General features: G+C 42.0%; 1 protein-coding gene across 6 annotated transcripts in view; it reads right to left on the bottom strand.

Annotated features, from left to right (window-relative positions):
• Positions 1–25,334, bottom strand: part of RAPH1 (Ras association (RalGDS/AF-6) and pleckstrin homology domains 1) — a 281,232-nt gene that overhangs the window by 62,502 nt on the left and 193,396 nt on the right. For 5 of the 6 annotated variants that reach the window (XM_068245017.1, XM_068245011.1, XM_068245012.1 and 2 more), the window contains one exon: positions 14,545–14,619. The exons of the other annotated variant lie outside the window; for it this stretch is intronic. In XM_068245017.1, the coding sequence (XP_068101118.1) occupies positions 14,545–14,619 (75 nt within the window). The remainder of the gene's footprint in view (positions 1–14,544; positions 14,620–25,334) is intronic. 6 annotated transcript variants of the gene reach the window in all.

The raw sequence follows: 25,334 nt of genomic DNA, 5'->3' as shown, positions 1-25,334 counted from the left end.
TCTCCCATAGCATTGCATTAGCAAGAGCTTTTTTCAAATCACTAGCGATTAGAAATCACTCCTAGTGGGTTTCTGGCCTAAAGCAGTACTGAAAACTGATTAAAAAAATAAAATAAAATAAAGAGTTTCACTTACCTGGGGCTTCTGCTGGCCCCCTGCAGCCGACTTGTTCCCACGCAGCCACTCACCGATGCTCTGGTTCCACGCCGCAGCTCACTTACACTTCGCGTAGGCTGCCCTAGCCGCGCACCTCCTCATTCACGTTCCTGTAGGCGGACGCGTACTGCGCAGGAGCAGTAGAGATTTTCTAATACTGCACCTGCACAGGGCGCTCCTGGCTACAGGAGCGCGTACTAGGATATGCGTGGCCAGGGCGCAATGGATGTCGTCTTAGAAGTCGACCTTTATTACAGTAAAAAAAGTGAGCCGCGGGGGAACAGAGGATCGGTCCAGGACTGTGAGGGCACAGGTTGGCTGCAGGGAGCTGGCAGAAGCCCCAGGTAAGTGAAACTCTTATTTTTTAATCAGTTTTCAGTTCCGCTTTAACCTCCCTGTCGGTAAGCCTGAGCTGAGTTTGGGCTATGCCGCCGAGGAGGATTTATCATAATTTTTTTTTGTTACATGCAGCTGCACTTTGCTAGCTGCGTGTACATACCGATCGCCGCCGCTCCGTGCCGATTTACCGCTACCCGCTGCGCCGCCCCCCCGACCCCTTGCGCAGCCTGGCCTATCAGCGCCAAGCAGTGGATCGGGACTCCCCCGTGCGCCATGACGTGGATGACGTCATCCCGATCAGCCAAACAGAAAATCCCGTTCTGAACGGGATTTCCTGTTTGCTCTGAGAGCCGGAAGCGATCGGAAGGGAAGGGGGGATGCCGCTGCACAGCGGCCATCATGTAGCTAGCGCTAGGCCAGCTACATGATTTAAAAAAAATAAAACATTTAAAGTGCTGCGCTGCCCCCTGGCGGTATTATTAGACTGCCAGGGAGGTTAAATATATATAGCTGTAGGTCTTTGAGAGAGGCCTGCATGGGTAAGGTAAAGAATACGGGGTAACAGTGTCATACGCACAGCTTGTATCCTGCCTGTCCAGGAAATAGAGGGAGAGCTCCAAGCGAGCAGATCCTGTTTCAATTTGTTCATTAGAGGTTAAGGTTAATGTGGTACAGCTCGGATGGGTCAGCAGAGATTGTAACACCAAGATAGGTTACAAATGTAGTCTGCAGGGTGATGCTCAGGGGACCAACCAGATTGATACCATCACTTCTACAGTAGTGAAGTTAGCAAAAAGGACCTCGGTCTTATCTACATTTAGGCAAAGCCCTTATATTAACACAAATTGTTAACTAACCATTTTAAAATTAGGGATAAAGGTATGTGGGGAAAAAGGTTGGCTTTATATTGTTTACCCATCAGAAATACTTAGTTTACTATACTTCGTATAGCTGAGAACCCTGTCCCCTCCAGACGCTCCACCGTCACCTAGCGCTGTCCTCCCCGCCCCCCACACCAGTCACCCCCACCCATGCTGGCACCTAGAGCATCCATGGGTGCACTAGGTGCAAGCATGGGTGAGGGTGATAGGTGTGGGGAGGACAGCAGGAGCTGGAGGAGGAGCGTACGCATAGGACAGAGCTCTTAGCTATACTAAGTATAGCTGAGAGCAAAAGCATCTGAATTTCCCTCCACGGTTTACCATTGGTTCCTTAAAGTGGACCTGAACTCAGAACTCCTCTCTGCTCTAAAAGATACACAACATAACCTTTAAACAAAAAACAAAAAAAAACATGTATTTTAACAGTTGATACAAATCCTAAAATAAGTCTGCACAGTTTCTACTTCCTGATTCATGAAGCAGACATTTTGTTTACAGCCTGTGCTTTCAAATGGGCTTATCTGCCATAGGCAATCATGTGATGCAACTTGTGATTAGACACAGATGAAGGGGAATTAAACAGGCTAAACTCTCTAAATACATACAGGGTGCATTTCTCTAGGTTTTCCTTCTGTCCTGTGCAAGAGTTCAGGTCCACTTTAACAGACTTATGGGGATTAATAGTCTGTGTGTGTGCTTAACTTGCTTTTACATGGTTCAAAACAGGTTACGGTGACCAGAACTCAATATGCACTATACCTTTAAGACAGTATACATATTTTTTAAGGCTTAGTGTACACATACAATTTTCTAGTACCACAACAAAGTATTATTATGCCACAAAAGTAATCTCAGGGCATCTCTATTCATGCTAAAGTGCCAGAAATAAATGAGACTTTAGGGCATCAGGTTGGGGCTCCCCACTGGTTTACAATAGATTCATTCTCCCATAGATCAATCCTCCTGCTGGCCTACAGTCTGATTACCGGCTTCGGGACCAAGCTGAGGAGTCAGCAACCGCAGGACCAGGGGACATGTGAATATTTGCGTGGCGGCAGGCGAAGTGGATGGAGCGAATGCAAAACTGGAGGGAGAGGACAAGCAAATGAGTGCAGCCATCCTCAGTAAATTCGCTTTTACTGCTCAAAGTGGGAACTGAGCCTTACTCCAAGACCGAGTAATGAGTGCTTCTAAGTGCTGCGGTACAGATCACAGTTTAATGATATTTCTGGTACAAGGGATAGGTAGAATTTGCACCATTAGTTGCATGAACAATAATAGCAGTGTAATTCAATTGACAATTTTTTGTTCTCTTAAATTAAGGCTGCCATGATTGAGGGCTAAATCATTTCAGCCTGCTAAAGAGAGCTCCAGCTTTTTTTTCTTTTTGCAACAAAATACTACCATGACTGATTCCAATCATATTTCTACTCACTGACTGGTAACTGCAATGTGGTGCATCAATTGGTACCTTAATGGGGAATAACTATCTTGAAGAACATTAATGCTGTGAACGTAGCAACTTTTTTCAAACAGATAAACAACATGCAGACATGCGATCAGAGTGGTAAGTGCATTTGTTTGTTTTTATGAAACTGAAATGATGTACCCATTGTAGTACATGCTGTATCTTGAAGGATATTAACCCTTAGACTGTTGTGTTCTGTGTTGTCACCTGCAGTGAACGTCTATAGGCACTTTTATGTCCCCATATTCCTTTGCCCAGAACGTCTATAAGACATTTAGTACCAAGTTTTGGCTCAGTGCATACTTTCTACTTTACTTGAAATATGCAAATAATTCTAAGTTGATACAGAAATATGCAAATGCTACTGCACATCTATGCAGCTTGAATATGGAACAATGAAATGCTTTTAATGCAAGGTTTGATTAGTCCATTTTACAATAGATTTTTATAATAAATTAGCACAATTCTCACTAACTGATTAATTTGGACTTTGGTATATGTAGATTTGGGCAAGGCATTTAATAAACACAATAGCTGTCACTAGTCTGTAGCTTTTGTAAAATATATCTGATAGTCTAAGGGTTAAACTGATATGGCATTAAGTCCAAACCTTTATCTGGGGAATAAGTAGATTGCAATATTTTCCCTACACCCCCATAAAACAATATAGAAAAGATCACTCTGGTGTTTCTCATAACCCAAAACATGTTAACTTTTATTTTTAAGCTTTGGTCTCAAAAGAGACATTAAGTTTTTATAGTTCACAGTCATATCTGAGTAGAACATTAAAGCCCACCTGAAGTGACATGTGACATGATGAGACAAATGTAGGTACAGAGAGTACCATTCCTACTAAGAAATTATCTGAAGTCCCTAACTGTTTTTCAGTACAGCAAGTATTAAACAATTAGAGTTATTTATGAAAATGAGTGCATCCAATTCAGTCTTCCTGAAAGATAAACAGTAGCCAAAGGAGTTTTATTTGATAGAGAAAAAGTGGATTATAAGTTTTTAGTGCTAGAAAGTTTCAAGGGTCATTACTTCTGTTTGTTTCTCAGCTCAACAAGGCAGATTTGTCCTTGGTAGATGTTTAGAATTCAGACTTTAAATGAAAACCGTAAACTGAGAATAAAAAGTAGGAGACTCCATTCTATGTTCTATTGAACTAACACACATACAATTAATTATGTCAAATTTATTTTCACTTCAGGCTTGCTTTAAATATAAAAGTTTATTAAAAACTTTTTAGAATTTCTACTGTTTAGAATGCATCGCTTAATGTAGGCCTATCCTCTAGTTAGTACATTCAGCCCATTTATGATTGCATTCGTTTTCATTCCCTTCCCTAGAATTCATCGAGAAAACGTTAGCATAATAATAATAATGTTGCCTTACTAGAGAGTAATGGGAATTGAAGGCACCTGTAATATGTAATCAGTACATGCAGACTCCAGAAACAAAGACACATGTTAGGGCCATGTCATCATCAAACCAAACGAAGAAGAAGTAAAGTATAAAAAATAAGGCTGCCCCATCACAGAATAAAAAGACTGCTGTTCTTTTTTTGGGGTCTCCAGGGCACATATGTTATTTTACTGACAGGTTTTATTTATATGGGCCCTAATATTGTACAGGACCACTTTAAATATTGTGAAATCAAGACAGTGCTTTAAAGCTAACTCGAGCTAGTTGATCATTGTTAAAAGAAAGCCACAATACCTGATCATGGGGGCTAGCTGGATCAGGTAGTGTACATTATCAACACTCCTACTCCCTGCAATCCTCTGGTTTCATTTGTGTAAAACAACAAAACCAAAAAACAACAACCTGTAAATAAAAAACAGCAGCTACCCTGGGGTCACAACGCTGCATACTCAGGGGTGGGCATGAGGCAGTGTAGGGCCAATGACAGCTGGGGTAGAGGTCTTCCGATTGCCAGAGGGGTGTTTTGCAGGAGTCCCTCTCCTGCAAGGGATGCCCCTTTCCCTGTTAGTCTACTGACAAGCACAATGTCGGTAGTTTCAAGGGGTCACAACGCTGTGTAGAGGGGCTGAGAGTGGCGTGGAGGGAACACAGAGGCATGTCATAGAGCAGGGAACATGCCTCTTGTGTCCCATCTGCCCCCGCCGTATGCCGCCTTGGGTACACTGTAATGCGTAAGGAACCCTTGTGAAATGCTACTTACTAAGAAGTGTAAAGAGAAATGGGAACCATTTATAATCATGAAGCTGACAATTTTGGCACTGACAAGGGACCATACAATGGCCAAGACATTTCTTTATAAAGTATTTTTATTCCATCATAATTCACTGTGATAAAGCTAGCTTGCACTAAAACAAAACACACAAGCTGATAGCTGCTGCTTTCATTTATCCGTCATTTTATGGCATCTGCTGTCAACTAAAAAGTCTGGTAGGAAATGAACCAACTTTTTATTAATCCAAGACTTGTGTTGCTATATTTGGTAGCAGAAGAATGTATGGAATTCAAAACACGTGTTATTACTTCATAAACTACTGCTCAATTCTTAAGTCAACTCAATGCTGCAAGAACAATAAAAACAATAATAATACATAAGAAGTGCAGAAACCTGTTAGAAATTAAAACACAACAAAAGGGAACTTGATGAAGCTGGGCAACACTGAACTAAACACAAATTTTAACCTACTAAAGAGTACAGCCAGCCATCTGGTGAAATCTATTCAGTGAAATTCAAAGTTTCCCTGAGTTGTCTTGCACCTATTATAAAGAACACTAAAGGTGTATCAAGTTCTCTCATCTGTTCCATTTGAGCTGCCTGAAGAACCAAAAGCAAGGGTCAGGTTTCAAGCGCATCTCTTCCCCAGTGTGGCATTGTAGAGTCTGACACGAATGGATGGCTATAAGGATGCAGTCCACAGATACCTAACACAATTAAGCCAGCTTGCACAAGCATGGCTATTTATACACTACAAACAGCAATTCACCATTTTTAAATCTGTATTACCCATATATTTGTCACAGCATAAAATAGAATTTCTCATATTCAAGTCTTAAAGAATATACTAACAAATAAAGCAGACAGGCCTTGTAGGAAACGGTGTGGACACATATGGCAAGACACTCTCCAAATGACGGTCTTTCTTTCAGAATAGAAAGTAAGTGATGAAGTGACCGCACCCTCCCAGATGGTAATCTTCAATGTGACGTGCCCGGCTAGCGATCCCGCAGCACTCCGGATCATTCAGCAGATCAAAATAGAAAAAGCCGGCACCATCTAGATCATCTTTTGCTCTTTTATTCGTCAAAGCATTTCCAGTAAATAATGCGACGTTTCAAGGCTGCACGCCTCTTTATCAAGCTTTAGCTGGAGGTTACAATCATAAGAAACATACACTGGCCTTTATAGCAAACATGGTTGACAACAGCCAATCAATTCAAATTACTAGCCACCAATCAAAATGATCCCGCTATATCGGACCTGATGGGGAACTTACATGTGGCTGCTATGATAGGACACACAGGTTGGATCCTCCCATCTCTTCAGCCCCTCCTGGTCGCACGCTCCATGACCTCCCTGGTCCGCCCATCGTCACTCCCACTCCACCCGTCCGCTCACGGCGGACCTGATGGAGAACATGAGTGACGTCGCACCAGGGGCGGCGCCGAAGCGCCGTCCCGGCGCGTCTAGGCGGATACTTGAGAGACGCAAGCGGCAAGTAGCCGCTGACGTCACCCATAGATGTTGAAGAGGCCCGGAGTGCCAACCAATCAGAGCTGTCTATACCAATGTGGCATATCTATTGTGTCCAGTAATCCGCATATGCGCATCCACTCTAATGCAACTGTAGCATCTATCACGTCTAATCATCCGCATATACGGCACATCTGTCCCATCTGATGATCCACATACACGCTTCCATTCGGATGCGTAATTTAACATAGTTAGTTAAAAGAACAAACACACTTACACTAACTGCACTTAGTATTAACCTGGGGACCAGAGCTATTATAGCAAACAAACCAGGGAGGGGAGGGAAAAGGAAAAACGGGGGGGAAGGGGGGGAAGGGAAAGGTGTAGGGGAGGAAGGGAAGGAGAGGGAAAAGGGGTAGAGGAAAGAAGAAAGGGGTAGGGGGGGGAAGATAGAGAAGGAATTTAATATAATATTCAATATAGTCCATATAAGAGCCTTCTTGATTAAGGCACACAGCTGTTGGACATAGAGTGTTAAAATGGCAAAGCTCAAAGCATATCAGAATACCGTAAAGACTGGGCACAATGGAGCAAAATTATAGAAAAGGCAACCCCATTGCCGTGCCCCTGACCTGCAAATAAAAAGTATCATCAAACCTAAAATAATTAAACTGCAACACAATCCTCAACAAATCACAAATAAATTTGATCTGAGTGTCTGAAAAATCAGACGCTGTTTCCAACATATAATGAATGGCCTCTACACCCCCATCTGCAGCTGTGCAGACTAAGATAATAGATGAAAAATTAGCCAAATTTCTTGTTCAAGAACATCCAATTACCCCGGTACTATATATCTGTCCAAAAATTCATAAGCAATTAACCAACCCCCCCGGCCGGCCGATTGTAGCAGGGGTAGAATCAGTCTTCTCCCCGGTAGCTAAATATTTAGATCAGGTGTTGAGACCATATGTCCTGGGACTTAAGTCATATCTGCGTGATACCCAAATGTTTTTGAACATCATTCGTAATATGGAACCTCTACAGGGTTCATGCTTGTTGGTGACATTGGATGTGGAGAGCCTCTACACCTCCATCCCACACGATGGGGGTGTAGAGGCCATTCATTATATGTTGGAAACAGCGTCTGATTTTTCAGACACTCAGATCAAATTTATTTGTGATTTGTTGAGGATTGTGTTGCAGTTTAATTATTTTAGGTTTGATGATACTTTTTATTTGCAGGTCAGGGGCACGGCAATGGGGTCGAATGTGGCCCCGTCCTACGCAAACATCTTTATGGGAGTGTACGAGGAGATGTTCGTATACACCAATGGGTTATTTCAGAAATACGCCAAACAGTGGCATAGATATATAGATGATGTTTTTTGCGTGTGGGCGGGGCCGCATTCGACCCTTGTTTCTTTTGTCGATGAACTGATGGGCAGATGTCCAACGATTAGACTTACTATTCATTCGTCTGTGGAGGAAGTGAGCTTTCTCGATACATTGGTTAGACGGAGAGGGGACAGGTTGACCACCGACCTCTATGTCAAGCCGACGGATGTGAACTCCCTTCTCCATTACGGGAGTTTCCATCCGATGGCTACTAGGGGTTCGGTTCCCATCAGTCAATTCCAGAGAATAAACCATATAGTTGAGGATGAGGGGATGCGGGCCAGGAGACTTGACGAGATGCAAAGCAAATTTGAAACTAGGGGATATCCAACACATATCCTACAAAAGGCACGTGCTAGGACAACTGGACAATTTGGGGGACAGAGTAACAGACAGCGGATACATAATCGTATCCCCTTTGTCACTAGATACAACACCCATAGCTCTAACATAGCGAGGATTATACGACGACACTGGCATCTATTGACTGATAGCTTCCCTGAGATTGAGCAGTTTAGGAACCCCCCACTTATATCATATAGAAAACCACCGACACTTAGGGACCGATTAGTACATGCGGACATGACCTCAGATACTAGTACAGTACAGACACATAGAAGGGGGACTTATCCCTGCTTAAACTGCGTCCATTGCAGTTCTGTAATTAAGGGTCCGTTTTTTACACACCCTCATCAAGGTACTAGAATTTCAATAAAGGGGTGGCATACATGTGACTCAGACTATGTGGTTTATGCCCTTAAGTGCCCGTGTGGCCTATTATATATTGGACAGACCACTCAGAAACTCAAAAAGAGACTGTCATCACACAAACATGCCATTAGGGAACGACTTATAGATCAGGCAGTACCATACCACTTTGTACAGTCAGGTCACCATGTTAGCCAATTAAGATTTTTGGTCATTGAACAAGTTACACAATTAAGAAGAGGGGGCGATCGATTGAATAAACTGCTTTGGAGGGAGGCGTACTGGATTAAAAGACTGGACACAATGGAGCCCAGGGGTTTAAACAGGGAACTTGACCTGTTGCCTTTTCTATAATTTTGCTCCATTGTGCCCAGTCTTTACGGTATTCTGATATGCTTTATTGAGCTTTGCCATTTTAACACTCTATGTCCAACAGCTGTGTGCCTTAATCAAGAAGGCTCTTATATGGACTATATTGAATATTATATTAAATTCCTTCTCTATCTTTCTCCCCCCCCCCCCTTCCCCCCCCCCTACCCCTTTCTTCTTTCCTCTACCCCTTTTCCCCTTTTCCCTCTCCTTCCCTTCCTCCCCTACACCTTTCCCTTCCCCCCCTTCCCCCCCGTTTTTCCTTTTCCCTCCCCTCCCTGGTTTGTTTGCTATAATAGCTCTGGTCCCCAGGTTAATACTAAGTGCAGTTAGTGTAAGTGTGTTTGTTCTTTTAACTAACTATGTTAAATTACGCATCCAAATGGAAGCGTGTATGTGGATCATCAGATGGGACAGATGTGCCGTATATGCGGATGATTAGACGTGATAGATGCTACAGTTGCATTAGAGTGGATGCGCATATGCGGATTACTGGACACAATAGATATGCCACATTGGTATAGACAGCTCTGATTGGTTGGCACTCCGGGCCTCTTCAACATCTATGGGTGACGTCAGCGGCTACTTGCCGCTTGCGTCTCTCAAGTATCCGCCTAGACGCGCCGGGACGGCGCTTCGGCGCCGCCCCTGGTGCGACGTCACTCATGTTCTCCATCAGGTCCGCCGTGAGCGGACGGGTGGAGTGGGAGTGACGATGGGCGGACCAGGGAGGTCATGGAGCGTGCGACCAGGAGGGGCTGAAGAGATGGGAGGATCCAACCTGTGTGTCCTATCATAGCAGCCACATGTAAGTTCCCCATCAGGTCCGATATAGCGGGATCATTTTGATTGGTGGCTAGTAATTTGAATTGATTGGCTGTTGTCAACCATGTTTGCTATAAAGGCCAGTGTATGTTTCTTATGATTGTAACCTCCAGCTAAAGCTTGATAAAGAGGCGTGCAGCCTTGAAACGTCGCATTATTTACTGGAAATGCTTTGACGAATAAAAGAGCAAAAGATGATCTAGATGGTGCCGGCTTTTTCTATTTTGATCTTTCAGAATAGAAAGAAACACACAGTGTCAGAGGACACGGCCATACAAATGCTGGAATAGAGCTCCCAAACCAACAGATCCCATATTTAATAAGAATATTTAATTAACAGAACCAATATGTTAAAAGTAAAATGTTGTGCACTGTAATGGAATTTAAATGCTTAAACAGATCTCCACAGTTTAATTCAATAGTCACAAAGTCCACTGAACAGCAAAACACACCTCAGAATCAGAAGCACATAACTGTACAAAATAACACGCAAGGGGATATAAAGCAATACGCACAAAGGAAAGGAAGCAGCACTGCAAGTCAGAACATAAGCAGTACACGCAACAAAGCATGCAGAAATATTTGATTCATGATTTAGAATAGATTGATTAATGCACACATCTGAGAAAAAAAACTGAAGTTAATGGCATTTGATTAACAGGTGTCCATCAGTGCATTAGATTTGAACATAATACCCTTATTAGAAAAATAAACAGGACAGTCATTAGGGAAAGACACGACGTGGAAAGCTTCAGCAGCAGCTCATATATGCTTGGTGGAGGTATATGAAGTGGGACTGATGCACATATGCACTGGCAAATTGTCATTGTAAAAACTTAAAGCATAGAAAAACAAAACTTTTTAGCCATGTTCTATCTATGCGAATGGAGAGGATCACACACACACACACACACACACTGAGTGTGAGTGTGTGTGAGTGTGTGTGAGTGTATGTGAGTGTATGTGTATGTATGTATGTATATATATATATATATATATATATATATATATATATATATATATATATATATATATATATATATATATCTATATCTATATATATCTTTCTTGTTGAATCCCTCACAGATATCCAAAAGTGTGCCTGAAGTGTCTGCTTAGAACACATGAAAACTGTAGAGCTCTATCAAAAGCAGCTTCCTCAGTCCTCCATGGTTGCTGAATGTAGAGCCCAGTATGCCTACACAACAGCATCCTACAGCCTCCGTCTCCATGCTGAGGATACAGCGTGGTCATGAGGGAATAAAGTGGGGTCTCTATCAGTGAACCCTAGACAGTCTTTTTTACAGCAACCACTACAGAAGGATAGGGTAAAGTAATCCTAAAAATGCAATGCAGACAATTCAGGTCCACTTTAAAAATGTGATAAGTAAAATGTTGTGCTCTGTAATGGAATTTATATGATTAAACAGATCACCACAGTTTAATTCAATAGTCACAAAGTCCACTGAACAGCAAAACACACCTCAGAATCAGAAGCACATAACTGTACAAAATAACACGCAATGGGGATATAAAGCAAGACGCACAAAGGAAAGGAAGCAGCACTGCATGTCAAAACATAAGCAGTGAACGCAACAAAGCATGCAGAATTATTCGATTCATAATTTAGAATAGATCGACTAATGCACACATCTGAGAAAAAACTGAAGTCAATGGCATTTGATTAACATTATCATTAGGATTTCAACATAATACCCTTATTAGAAAAATAAACAGGACAGTCATTAGGGAAAGAGACTTGAGACAGGAATAAGAAACACAGTACAGGGTATTGTCATTTTGGCCCTACAGACCTCGGAAACCTTGCACAGGGGACTAAATAATATCATATTAGCCATATAAAGCAAATTATAAAACCTTGTTCAGTAATGTGTCCTGGACAACTACAATAACATCTCCTAGACAACTGCAACTTCCACGATAACCAGAGGCAAAGAATCACTGCCTCATCCATCCTCCACCCCCTTACCTAGTGTGTCCCCCACTACCCATTAGATTGTAAGCTCGCAAGGGCAGGGTCATCCTCCTGTTTACTGTTTTTGTAACAATATTTGTGCTGCTTGGAACTCTGCTGTTTATTTGTTAGTTGTATCTATGTTCCCCTTGTCGTCTTATTGTGCTTTGTAAAGCGCTGCGGAATATGTTGGCGCTATATAAATAAAAAATAATAATAATAAAATAATAATAACCAAATCATACAGATGGTTAAAAATAATAAGTGCTCTGGGAGAACTATGCAACCTTCTTAATGGATAACAAGTTTGATTGGTTTGATTTCAAATCAAACAAATCAATTGTCTCATTTCCACTAGGGGCGATTTGGAGCATTTTCCCACATGTGAATTCAGACAGGAAAATAGCTGCCTAATGAAATCAATAGGCTGCCTCTAAATTACTGTAGTATAAAATTGTGGCAGTGTAAAATTGCATGTGAATCCTCATAGCCATGCAAGTGCCAGCCAGATGCACCCTGGAACAAGTGGAAATGGGCCCTGAAGGTCCCCACTAATGATACAATCTTGTACATCTTACAACTTTTATGTAATATGAAAGACTATCTAATAAAGCACAGGTGCTGAATTCTAGTCCTCAAGGGCCATATCCATGCCAATTTTTAGGATGGACTGAGACATGGAGAAGTGCATAGTTACATAGTTATTTGGGTTGAAAAAAAGACATACGTCCATCGAGTTCAACCAAAGAACAAAGTACAACACCAGCCTGCTCCCTCACATATCCCTGTTGATCCAGAGGAAGGTAAAAACCCTTACAAGGCACGGTCCATTTAGCCCCAAAAGGGAAAAAATGCCTTCCCGATTCCTGTGTTCTACTTTTTTTTTAACAAATAATTTTTATTGTTTTTTGTAAAGCAATACAATACAAACATAAACAGTTAGTAACCCATCCCAACCCAACCACCCTCATCTATCATGGTCCTCCCCCACCCGATCAATCATCTACAGTATATCACAGTGTGACTTCGTAATCTCTTGTATCATAATCAATACCTTGCTCTTTAAGATTTTTTCCTGCGTCCTACTTAATGCTCTACACCAGTGGTCCTCAACCTCAACCCTCTCCCCCCCCCCCCCCCCCGCGGGCTGAATGGTGCCCCCTGAGGCTTTTTTTACCGGCCCCCACACACAAAATGTATTATAGATGCTGTCAACTACATCTTTAATTATTGGTGGTCTGCATATTGAATGAAGCCAGAAAGCAGTAATTCGCTGGGTTCCAATCAAATTCCACATCAGGTGACACTGTTGTCCAATTTGACTGCAGGTTATCGCCTGGGTATGGTTCACTGTCTGGCCCACAAAGACTTCTTCATCATTTCAAGTATACTCCGACCCCCCAGCAGTCTAAAGTATGTTGACCCGGCCCTTGCCTCAAAATGTTTGGTGACCCCTGCTCTACACCTTTTCTAATACAGAGCTATCAATTAATTTGAGCTGTGACAAAAATGAGAGATGGCCTCACCCCTTGAGGTCTGGTATTTGATTTCCTTGGCCTAAAGTATCCATGCAAAGTATGTTCACTCAGTCTACTACATAGATTTTTTAAGATTGCAGTTACATAGTAACTACAATCTTAAAAAATCTATGTAGTAGACTGAGTGAATATACTTTGCATGGATACTTTAGGCCAAGGATATCGAATACCAGACCTCAAGGGGCGAGGCCATCTCATTTTTGGCACAACTCAAATTGATAGCTCTGTATCAGAAAAGGTGTGGAGCATTAAGTAGAACGCAGGAGTCGGGAAGGCATTTTTTCCCTTTTGGGCCCAATTGGACCATACAAGACATTGTACATGCAAGACTATCGTTAGTGGGCACCTTTACAAACTAGGGGACCCAACCAATTTCTTGGCCCATACATTGCTCAAACATTGATTGGGAAATCTCATATTTACTGAGTGCAAGATTACATTTCACCTACTACTGTACTGCATGAAGCAGGACAAAGCAAAAGGGTGACTTTTTTTTTTAGAGCGGTCTTTCTAAGTTATTTACTGAAATCTGTTGACTGTTAAGTGGTGCAAGCCATGGAACCTATCAATATTCCCAGACTATTTCTTGATAAATATTGATAGTTTACCCAATCAATAAACCTCACAATTGCTTAGGTTGGCTTATTTTCTGTTGTAGCACGATCTCTGAATTTGCTCAGAATTAGAATTATTCAGAGATGTTAAGTGTGCATAACAGCTATTTGCATGTCTTGATACAGATAGTAAAGCCACTGCTTCTGCACTGCAGGAGTCTCATGTACACTTGCTCATAACAACAAACTGGCTATTATTAGCTGTAATTCCTCTATAGCAGATTAGAGACTAACAACTGGAGGCTTCTTGGTTGGCATAGACAGCAGCATGTCTTCCCTTTTTTTTAAAAAATGTGCTCCTTTGTAAACTCTGGACATAGTGACAGATGCAGCCGGCTCCAAGTGAATATTGCTACTAAAGGACACACAGGCCATCATTGTTAAAAGACGACACAGCAGACACCAAATTATAGAGACCCGATTAACTCATTTTTATCTATAAAATTGATAAAGGACAGCTTTCCTTGTAGACAAACAAATAACAAGCACATGCTCATGAGACTGCGCTGTTCCAAGTGCCATTTATCCACTTTACACTTGGTAGAGTCTCGCTGCAAGGGAGGAGGAAATCATGCAGATGGAAGGAGCAAGCTTCATCACCTTAGTCAGCAAGTGAGAGGGCTTTCCTGCAATGTTTCTGAGCAGAAGGGAGGTCTCCCTGTCCAGATAGGAATGCTTGCACAGAAATAGAAACAGACACGGAGAGAAAAAGTAGAAAATACAATTAAAAGAAAAATTTGTGCGAGAGCATATTCTTATGTGTGTGCTGATTAATACAGTAGGCGTGCAGAGAAAAGGCATGATCAGCAATGCATGGTACTCTCTAAATCCAAACAGGCATATACTGTAAAGAGGTTCCAGACATTACATATATCATATAGATAAACCCATAATCGTATATAATCGTATACAAAACAAGAATATTACTTTAAAAAACAAAAACAAAAAAAACCTTTTATAATACATGACATCACAAGTAACATTCATTCTTCTACAGTCTACAGAACACTATCCCAAAACTTTTGTGGTAGTGTTCTGTGGACTGATGAAACAAAATTAGAACTGTTTGGGTCCATTGATCAACGCTATGTTTGGAGGAGGAAGAACAAGGCCTATGAAGAAAAGAACACCTTGCCTACTGTAATGCATGGCGGGGGTCAATCATGCTTTGGGGCTGTTTTGCTTCTGCAGGTACAGGGAAGCTTCAGCATGTGCAAGGTACGATGAATTCTCTTCAGTACCAGGAGATATTGGAAGAAAATGTGATGCAGTCCGTCACAAACCTGAGGCTTGGGAGACGTTGGACCTTTTAACAGGACAATGATCCCAAGCATACCTCCAAGTCCTCTAAAGCAGTGTTTTTCAACCGCTGTTCCGCGAGATGTTGCCTGGTGTGCCGTACGGCAGGGGTCCCCAACCACCGGGCCGCGGCAGGTCTGGCCTCTCGCTTCTCCCCTCCCTGCGGCCGCCTGCTCCTGTTACCTTATCATGAGCGGGCGGCCGCTTGTCCGATTAGATTCCCCCGTAGCCGCTCTCCTCAGTGGCATCTCCTATTACAGCAGCGCGCTCGGCGGCTGCTGTGATGAGCAGGAAGCGGTACAGTGGTTCCCATGGTAACGGCGATGCATATCGCCGCTACAGGAAGCCGCTGTACCGCTTCCTGCTCATCACAGCAGCCGCCGAGCGCGCTGCTGTAATAGGAGATGCCACTGAGGAGAGCGGCTACGGGGGAATCTAATCGGACAAGTGGCCGCACGCGCATGATAAGGTAACAGGAGCGGCGGCCGCGGAGGGGGAAGGGGCACTACCTACCCATACTAGGAAGCTATACTGGGCACTATACTAGCTATACTGGGCACTATACTCGGGCACTACCTACCTATACTGGGCACTATACTGGGGCACTACCTTCCTATACTGGGCACTATACTAGCTATACTGGGCACTATGCTAGCTATACTGGGCACCATACTGGGCACTATACTAGCTATCTGGGCACTATACTAGCTATACTGGGCACTATACTAGCTATACTGGGCACTATACTGGCTATACTGGGGCACTACCTATCCATACTGGGCACTATACTGGGGCACTATCTTTCCATACTGGGACTATACTAGCTATACTGGTCATTATACTAGCTATACTGGTCATTATACTAGCTATACTGGGGCACTATACTAGCTATACTGGGGCACTATACTAGCTATACTGGGGTAACTATACTAGCCATACTGGGGCAACTAAACTCCCTATACTGGGGCAACTATGCTAGCTATGCAGCCGCACCCCAGCCCCCCCCATAAACCGCTGCGCACGACACTGTCCACTAGGTCGCGCAAACACCCGCGCAAATTCGCGTACGTGTTCGCTTTTTTTTGTAAGTATGCGAATTTAACCAAGTCAGTGCCTATGTGCGTTTACATTGATTTTAGGCAAAAACATACGCGAATTCGCATGGAAAATTCTCAAAGCGAAAACGCATGTAAATTTCCTATTCATTACATTGTATGCGAATCGCACACCGCCTTGCAGTGTGCAAATTCTGATGGCTCTGCTGTGCAGATTTTTCCTGCACAGAAAAACGACCTGTTTTCCTGACAAGTGGAAACAGGCTAATTAAGTTGTATTGGTTGTGTGAATCTGTGTTCAGAAAAAGCATGCAGATTCGGGATAGTGGACACGGGCCCTAAGTACAAGAAAAGCCTAGCTTAAATGACAACTGAAATGAGGGAGATATGGTGGCTGCCATATTTCCTTTCAAGCAATACCAGTTGCCTGCCTATCCTGCTGATCTTCTGCCTCTAAAATTTGTAACTATAGACCCTAAACAAGCATATGCAGATCAGGGTTTTCTGACATTATTGTCAGATCTGGCAAGATTAGCTGCATGCTCGTTTCTAGTGTTATTCAGGCAATACTGCTACCAAATAGATCAGCAGGACTGCCAGGCAAACTGGTATTGTTTAAAAGTAAATAAATATGGCAGCCTCCATATTCTTCCTACTTCAGTTGTCCTTTAAGACCTCATCCATTAGTAAATATTTTATCAACATTAATGGTCAATTTTGATCAGTATGCTTAAATTTATCAGTGTCTACTGAACCCTGCAAGCCAATACATACATTTCTGATCAATGTTCAAGTAGAAAATTGATAAACAGTGGTCAAACAAGGCAGCCCTTTTTTATTTTTTAAATCAATCAATCACAGTGGTGAGGTGGGGCATCAATGGCTGTATTATTACTGAAGCCATCAGCCAGTACACAGTGTGTAAAAAGATTGCTGCCTACTGATTGATGTTATCAATGGTTTGCCCAACTGGGCCACCAGGCCTCTATGGCATAGTGGATTCACCAATATCTGGGAACTTTCTGTTTTTAATTTTTATAGACTTCTTTACTAGAACAGTAAGGACTGGTCAGACGGGAGGTAAACATGGCATTTTCAGAAGGCAACAAAAGCAGCGGTAAAAAGTGGTCAACCACCTTCCATTGAAATGTATGGAAGCAGTTTTAAATAACGGGTAAAGCTTTTCGTGTCGTCCCCGTAAACACAGCAGTAGATCTCATTGTCAAGTCTTGGACATGTAGTGTCCAAGATGGCTGCGTTTGAGCGCTCCCATGCCCCCTAGGAGCCTTAAAATGTGTCGACAAAACACCGGGAATGGATTTGAACTTATACTGAATGCTTTTCTGCTTTGTCAGCAGAAAAGCATGTAGCATCAGCTAAATGAGCCGCCCTAAGCTATTTCAACTGCCACCCATGGGAACTGAGCCAAAAGGGACACCCTATTCTCTTGACAAACAATACCAGATGGAGCATCGAAACAACGGTTACAATCTTCATTCCTAATTACAGTAGTTTTTAAAGTACAGCAAAAAAAAAGTTATTTTAAAATTGGGGCATGTTGGGTTACTTTTTTTTTTTTTTTTCACTACCTAGCAGTGACTTTAACCCAATGCTAACAGGCTAAATGCCTATCAAGTTCAAATTACACACCTTACTTTTTGAAGCAGATTTTAGCAACCTTCTTGGACATATGCACACAAATTGAAAAGATTACCAAACATTCTGAGTGGCATTTTATTGACAAGTTCTTATAATTATGCAAAATATTATATTGTGTAGAGTGTTAAATGAACCAACACTAATCTGGATAGTCTTTAGTTAAACATATCAGAACGCAGAGCCAACAATCAAAGACACAGAGTTAAATGTATAGTCTTGAATGGGGAGACATAAATCTCTGCTTGACAGAAAACAAAAGCCACAGCAAGCAACAGCTAACCACAAGCTGTCAATTAATTAATATGCTGCTGCATGAATGAATCCACTGCTGGCTCGTTGATAGGATGTGTGCAGATTTCGTTTGCCTGCCACTGCTTCCATTTCCTGTTGAACAGACTCTTGTACAGTCACCACATTTTCAACTCAACGCTAGAAATAAGAACATTTCCAAAAAGGGGACACAGACAGTGGTAAACAGAAGTATTAACCCTTCACCTCTGCACTAAAACAGTGCATTTATTGCCATTCATGTCTCATCTGCAAAGACCTCCAAACATTATCTCCTCTCATTATGAAAACTTCCGCCGACACAATCAAGCAAAGGAAACACAGAAGTGCTTTTCTCTTCACCACTTTCAAAAACAAAAAAAGCATTTTGGATTTCGTTCCATTTTAACATATGTTGCACTCAGTAAACAAACTGTATTACAATTACTCATGTTATGTTTCTTTCATGAGAACATTTTGTGCAGCAAAAGCAATCAGTTCCATGAAGATAATAAAAGACATATTATATCACTCAGCAGTCATGATTTGCTGAAGCAAGAAAGTACGTCTGCATTTTACATTTTCCAAACAGATGTATTCAGATGCATTCAAGGTCTCAGAATTCAGACTTCAATTTTTTTACACTACAAATATAAAGTTCATCTGCCATTAGGGACACATCTAAGACTGCTTGACTATTATAACAATATGCGTGGGACAACTACGCAAGTTTTTCACTCTTTCAGGTGAGAATTATTATGGCCAGAGGATCAGTATTACAAACTTATGACCAAAACACTGAGGACATGGTGAAAAGGGTAGTCTCTTAGGATGGATTTTCGTCAAAGAATCACTTTCACTTAGAAGACTGAAGTTAATTCTGGGAAAGAATAGCATGTGGGTTGTTTTTAAAACAGCAACATACCAAAAGCAAAGTCTGTAATCCCAGCACTTCATTGTGTGTGAGAAAGTGAAAGCAGGAATTTAAATTGCGGGGGAAGGACATTTCCCTTAACCATTTCAGCCCACAGGGATTTTTCACCTTATGCATCAGAGCAATTTTCACCTCCCATTCATTCGCTAATAACTTTATCACTACTTAACACAATTTATTGATCTATATCTTGTTTTTCCGACACTAATTAGGCTTTCTTTGGGTGGTACATTTTGCTAAGAATAATTTTTTATAAATGCTTTTTAACAGGATTAATAAGAAAAAAATGGAAAAAATTCATTATTTCTCAGTTTTCGTCCATTATAGCTTTAAAATAATCCATGCTACCATAATTAAAACCTATGTATTTTATTTGCCCGTTTGTCTCAGTTATGACACCATTTAAATTGTGTCCCTATCACAATGTATGGCGCCAATATTTTATTTGGAAATAAAGGTGCATTTTTTCCGTTTTGCATCCATCCCCCCTTCAAATGCATATTTTAAAAGTTCAGACCCTTAGGTAACTGTTTTTTTTTAATAGTATTTTTTTTTCCATTAAAAACTTTATTTGGGTAATATTTTGGTGTGGGAAATAAACCGTTATTTTTTAATATTATTATATGTGTAAACTGTAATGTAAAAAATATGTAGATGTAGTTTTACTATTTGGCCACAAGATGGCCACCTTGAGTTTATTTTTTTCTCCTTGTGCTTCTTGATCACTGGAAGCACAAGGAGGACGGGGGACACTTTGTTTTGCAGAAAGACTGAAGCCTTTAGTAAGAGCACTTGGGTTTTTCTGCTGGGGACACGGATCGGTGATCGGGAACCATGTTCCCGTTCACTGATCCCAGGGCTACCGGGATCAGTGAACCCGCGATCGCGTGCGGGAGCATGCCGAAGTGCGGCACCGCAGCAGAGCAGCGGCCTGGATGTGAGGATTACGTCCGGGCGGCAGAAATGGTTAAAGAGAAACTGTTGCGAAAATCTTAAAATTTAAAACGCATACAAATAAGAAGTACATTTCTCCCAGAGTAAAATGAGCCATAAATTACTTTTCTCCTATGTTGCTGTCACTTACAGTAAGTAGTAGAAATCTGACATTACCGACAGATTTTGGACTAGCCCATCTTCTCATGGGGGGGGTTTCAGGGTTTGCTTTATTTGTAAAAGCACTTAGTGAATGGCAGTTTCTCCGTCCAACTGCGAAAATAGTGTGCAGCGAGCAGGAAGGCTGGCCAGCATCTTTGTATTAATTATTTTCCGGGAATGTCTTTATAAAGAATAAAGGCCATGCTGAGAATCCCCCATGAAAAGATGGACTAACCCAAAACCTGTCGGTAATGTCAGATTTCTACTACCTACTGTAAGTGACAGCAAAACAGGAGAAAAGTCATTTATGGCTCATTTTACTCAGGAAGAAATGTACTACTTATTTGTATGTGCTTTAAATGTTAAGATTTTCACGACAGTTCCTCTTTAAAGCTAAACTAAATACGATCTTCAAAAAAATTTTTTAAGTACTGGTGAGCTTAATCAAGCAGATCTTACATGCTGATATGGCTCCTATGCCAACTAATAATCCTACATGCAACACTTTATGATAATAAATAGGACCTAGTACCACCAAAAGCCTTAGAAATCTACCAAGAGAAGGTCCTGAACACTAAATGACAAAACACTCCTGCACTGTTATGCAATTTTACGTGCATTACTAGTGGACAGGAGCCACATCAACAGGGAAGGTTCAAAACACGCAACTCTGGCAATGTTAAATTGGATGCAGGGTTTTGGCTATATATAGCTGAAGCCTTGCACTTTGCAGCTGGAAGGCGATTTCATGATGATAGTTTTTTTTTTTTTTTTTTGTGCAGGTCTTTGGCTAAATATTGCCAAAGCCCTGTGCTTATTGGTGGGGATGTATGGTTTGAACATGGGTGATAATCAACACACACTGTAGCTAATCCGATTACCTACTGAAGACAATGAAAGGCATTTATCTTATTGCCATCTGGAGTCGGGAAGGAATTTTTCCCTTTTGGGGCTAATTGGACCATGCCTTGTAAGGGTTTTTTCGCCTTCCTCTGGATCAACAGGGATATATGAGGGAGCAGGCTGGTGTTGTACTTTATACTGGTTGAACTCGATGGACGTATGTCTTTTTTCAACCAGTATAACTATGTAACTAGATAGGGTTTGCGGTCTTATTATGCCTATATCAAAAGCCATCAAAGCCACAGAGAAAATTATTGGGACCACTCTCCCATTTCTTGACCTCTTTCACTCCTCCAGACTGTGATCCAGGGCCATCAAGATCGCAAACTATTGTTCCCACCCCAGCAACTGCTACTTCAACTTTCAAGGAACAGGAACTCCTTTTTTCCTCCAAACTGTCCTGTCCCTCAACTTAGCCCTCCACCACCTAAAAAGCAGTCCCCAATGTGTAATTTGTGTTTGCCCCAATGTGTAAAGTGTGCCCATATTATGTACCAAATGTATGTAAATCTCTGAGCTGTCTGTGCCAAAAACCATTCCTTGCACGATACCCTGTACCTGCCGGAAAAATCTGATTTCGTTTCTGAAAAGGGTTAGAGTAAGATAGGGTCAGACTGAATTAATAAGGATAAAATGTTAGGCATCAGGAAAGGGGTTGACTTTGGGAGAAAGAGGTTATTTTTGTCCATTAAAGGAAGCAGTGTACGTTGGCGGAGGAAGGTTAGGGGTCAAAAAGGGATTTAAGAGGAGGAGAATAGGCATTGGCTTCAGAAAGGGGACTTTACACTAGTAAGATGAGTGAAGAATAGGAGAACAATGGGAAACTAATGTCGAAACACCAATGAAAACCATTATTTATTTATTTATTTATATTTATAAAGCACCAACATATTATGCAGCGCTGGACATTAGTTAAGGTTACAGACAATATTTAGGGGTGGCCTACAGCAATGAGACAATACAGGATTACATGCAAACCAGATCATGCAGCATAGTATAAATACATGGTAATGCTTAGTCAGTCACTGGATGGGAGCATGGAGATTAGGCAAGTCAAGTTCACTCAGATCCATAGGATGGGTGAACAGTAATGGAACAGGTAGGAGACATAAGGAGGACCCTGCTCGAAGGCTTACAATCTAGAAGGAGAGGTAGAGACCTGAAAGGTAGGGGACCAAAGTTCAGCTGCGGGTTTAAAGATCTAGTGGGGGGGAAGAGATAGGCCAAAGTAAAAAAGTGAGTTTTGAGGGCCTTCTTGAAGATGTTGAAGGAGGGGGAAACTTTAATGGGGGAGGTAGGGAGTTCCATAGTGTTGGAGCAGCTCTTGAGAAGTTCTGGAGTCATGCATGGGATTGGGTGATGCGGGGGGAAGTCAGGCAACTTTAATTGCAAGAGTGGAATGAGCGGCTAGGTGTGTACCTCTGAGTAGGATTGGAAATGTAGGTTGGGAAGGTTTTGTGGACAGATTTGTAGGCCAGACACAGTAATTTGAATCTGATTCTGGACTGGATAGGAAGCCAGTGGAGGGATTCACAGAGGGGAGCCGCCATGGTGAAGCGATAGGAGAAGTGGATAATTCTGGCTGCTGCATTTATGCCGGACTGCAGTGGGGCAATTCGGGTAATAGCTAAACCAGACAGAAGGGCATTGCAGTAGTCAAGGCGGTAAGTTATGAGGGCATGGATGAGGTGTTTGGTGCTGACAGAGGACAGGAAAGGGCGGATCTTGCAGATGTTACGGAGGTGAAAGTTGCAGGACTTTGTGAAGTTTTGGATGTGGGGTGTGAAGGGGAGTGCGGAGTCCAAGGTGACACCCAGACAGTGGGCCTGAGATGTAGGACGAATGGTAGTGTGGTTATCAGTGACATTCACATCTAGTAGGGTCAGAGATGGCTGGGGTGGGAAGATTATAAATTCCATTTTTCCAGGTTTCATTTCAGGAACCTAGCAGACATCCAGGAGGAGATAGTTGATAGGCAGGAGGAGACCTTGTCCATGGTATTGGTGGATAGGCCAGGGGTGTGGAGGTAGATCTGGGTGTCATCTGCATACAGATGATAGTTAAAACCCATGGAGGAGATAACCTTGCCCATAGAGGATATGTATAAGGAGAACAGTAGGGGGCCAAGGATCGAGCCTTGGGGGACTACCAACGAGAGGTGGTTGGGGGTGGTTGAGGACTCATTGAAGGAGGTCATGAAGGAGCGGTTGGAGAGGTAGGATGAGAGCCAGGCCAGGACGAGGTCATGAATTCCCACAGACTGGAGGAGTAGGGAATGGTCCACTGTGTCAAAAGCTGCTGAAAGGTCAAGGAGGAGGAGAATGGAGTATTTGCCTTCAGCATTTTCATTACAAATACCTTTGTTGATACTCTGAGCCCCACTGCCAAATGTACCTAGTAACACATGCTTAATTTAATCGCCTTGGTCTGTCGTACCCCCCGCCCCCCTCAAGTCTCCTTTCGCGATGACAGATGATTGCCAAGTGCGACTGGTGGAACCTGTAGTATGGCAGCCTCAACTCTTGGCTTTTGGTCATTATACCCCCCCCCCCCTTCCAGAACCTGTATGAGCCAAAACCAATTCCGGGTACAACCCCCATTTGTACTTGGCGAAATAAAGGATTCTGATTAATTCAGCAACCTGTTCTTCAGTTTAAGGTGACCGAACTGAACTTTGAAATCAGTTGCTTAAACAGTCACCTCTTCCTGAGTAATTAATGCACCATACAGGTACCATGTATCTTCTGACTCAATGTGACCACTCCAATATCCAAGCCCATGAAAAGGCTTTAGGTCTACAGTAGAAAAGGTGTTGGACAGCAAGTGGGGAAGAATGCAGAAGGTGGAGGTGCACAGTGGTCAAAGCCACACCAGCATTAGACAACTGAGGTGGTCACCTAGCTTGAGGCTGCCCTAAACAAAAAAGGAGCCACCTTATTAAGTAGCCTCATAAGATCATAGGTTGCTTGGGTTCATTAAAATGTCCCAGGATAACATGCCCCTTTTTCGAAGGTAGTCCCCATGAGATTGCTAAAGTTGTTTTCTATTGTTCAATGATTTAATTAAACAAGAAACCTCTTGTGAGATTTATATCACTAACCTAAGAAATCATGTTCTTTCTTCAGAGTGGATGTTCCATATGGAGTCATCACATGGTCACTATACGAGTTATTTCAATATCATTTAAAAGTATTTATTTCTAATCCTGGAAATGGCTGGGCTTTTGAGGTGATCTCAAATATGATGCCCAAGCTTGGCTTTGGCAGTTGGTAGTAATGGGTTAACACCAGTAATTTGTGTGCTCTAAAGGTTACCCTTTTCTGTGGAATGACACTATTGCATCATCCAACTGGAATTGGAAGAGGACAGGTACAAACTCAATCTCGGAGAAGACTATAACCTATAGCGATAAGTCAGTCTGCGGTGTAAGAAGCAGCCAGTGTCTGCACTCCTAACTAGGTACTTTCAAAGTGATTTATACAACATCAGCTGTTTCAGGAGCTTCCACACAGGTATAAACAAGCTCTGCAATTGAATGTCTACACAGACCTAAGAAAACATTTGTGCTCAGAGTGAGGGCTTTAAAGCGCATCCGAGATGAAAAACTAACTATAACAAGTAACTTGTCTATATATCTTATCTAAAGTTTAGATAGTTTACACAGCAAATCTAGCTGCAAACAGCTTTAATATAAAATGATTATTTCTTTCTGTGATACAATGAAATCAGCCATGTTTGTAAACATTACACAGAGGCAGGCGTATCTGTATCTTGAGCACTCAGCCTGTGAAAAAAGCCTAATCCCCCCTCCTCCCCTCTGCCTCTGAAATCAATGGCTAGAAACACCTCCTCCTCCTGCCCAGACTGAGCTCCCATGAGCCCTTGCTACTGCCAAGGCTCTCTGAAAACCTGTGGGCGTGGTTTATTTAGTTTATAGGGAATTAGAGTATTAAAACAAAAAAGTATTTGGCTTGAGGAATGCCCTATAAACAATAGGAAAGGAACACAATTATGCAATGAGTAAAAGTTCACCTCGGATCCACTTTAAACACGGTTTTAACATCTTTCCAGTGATAAGAGGTGACTATATTTTGTATCCATTGTCTCTTATAGTTCTATAATCCGCAATGGGTCAATCAAAATTTCCTAGTTATATTTTCTTTTAACATTACAGATAA

The sequence above is a fragment of the Hyperolius riggenbachi genome, chromosome 7, assembly GCF_040937935.1.
Source record: "Hyperolius riggenbachi isolate aHypRig1 chromosome 7, aHypRig1.pri, whole genome shotgun sequence".
Lineage (NCBI taxonomy): Eukaryota > Metazoa > Chordata > Amphibia > Anura > Hyperoliidae > Hyperolius > Hyperolius riggenbachi.
The sequence above is the reverse complement of the archived record's forward strand: the minus strand, read 5'-3'. Positions and strand labels throughout refer to the sequence as shown.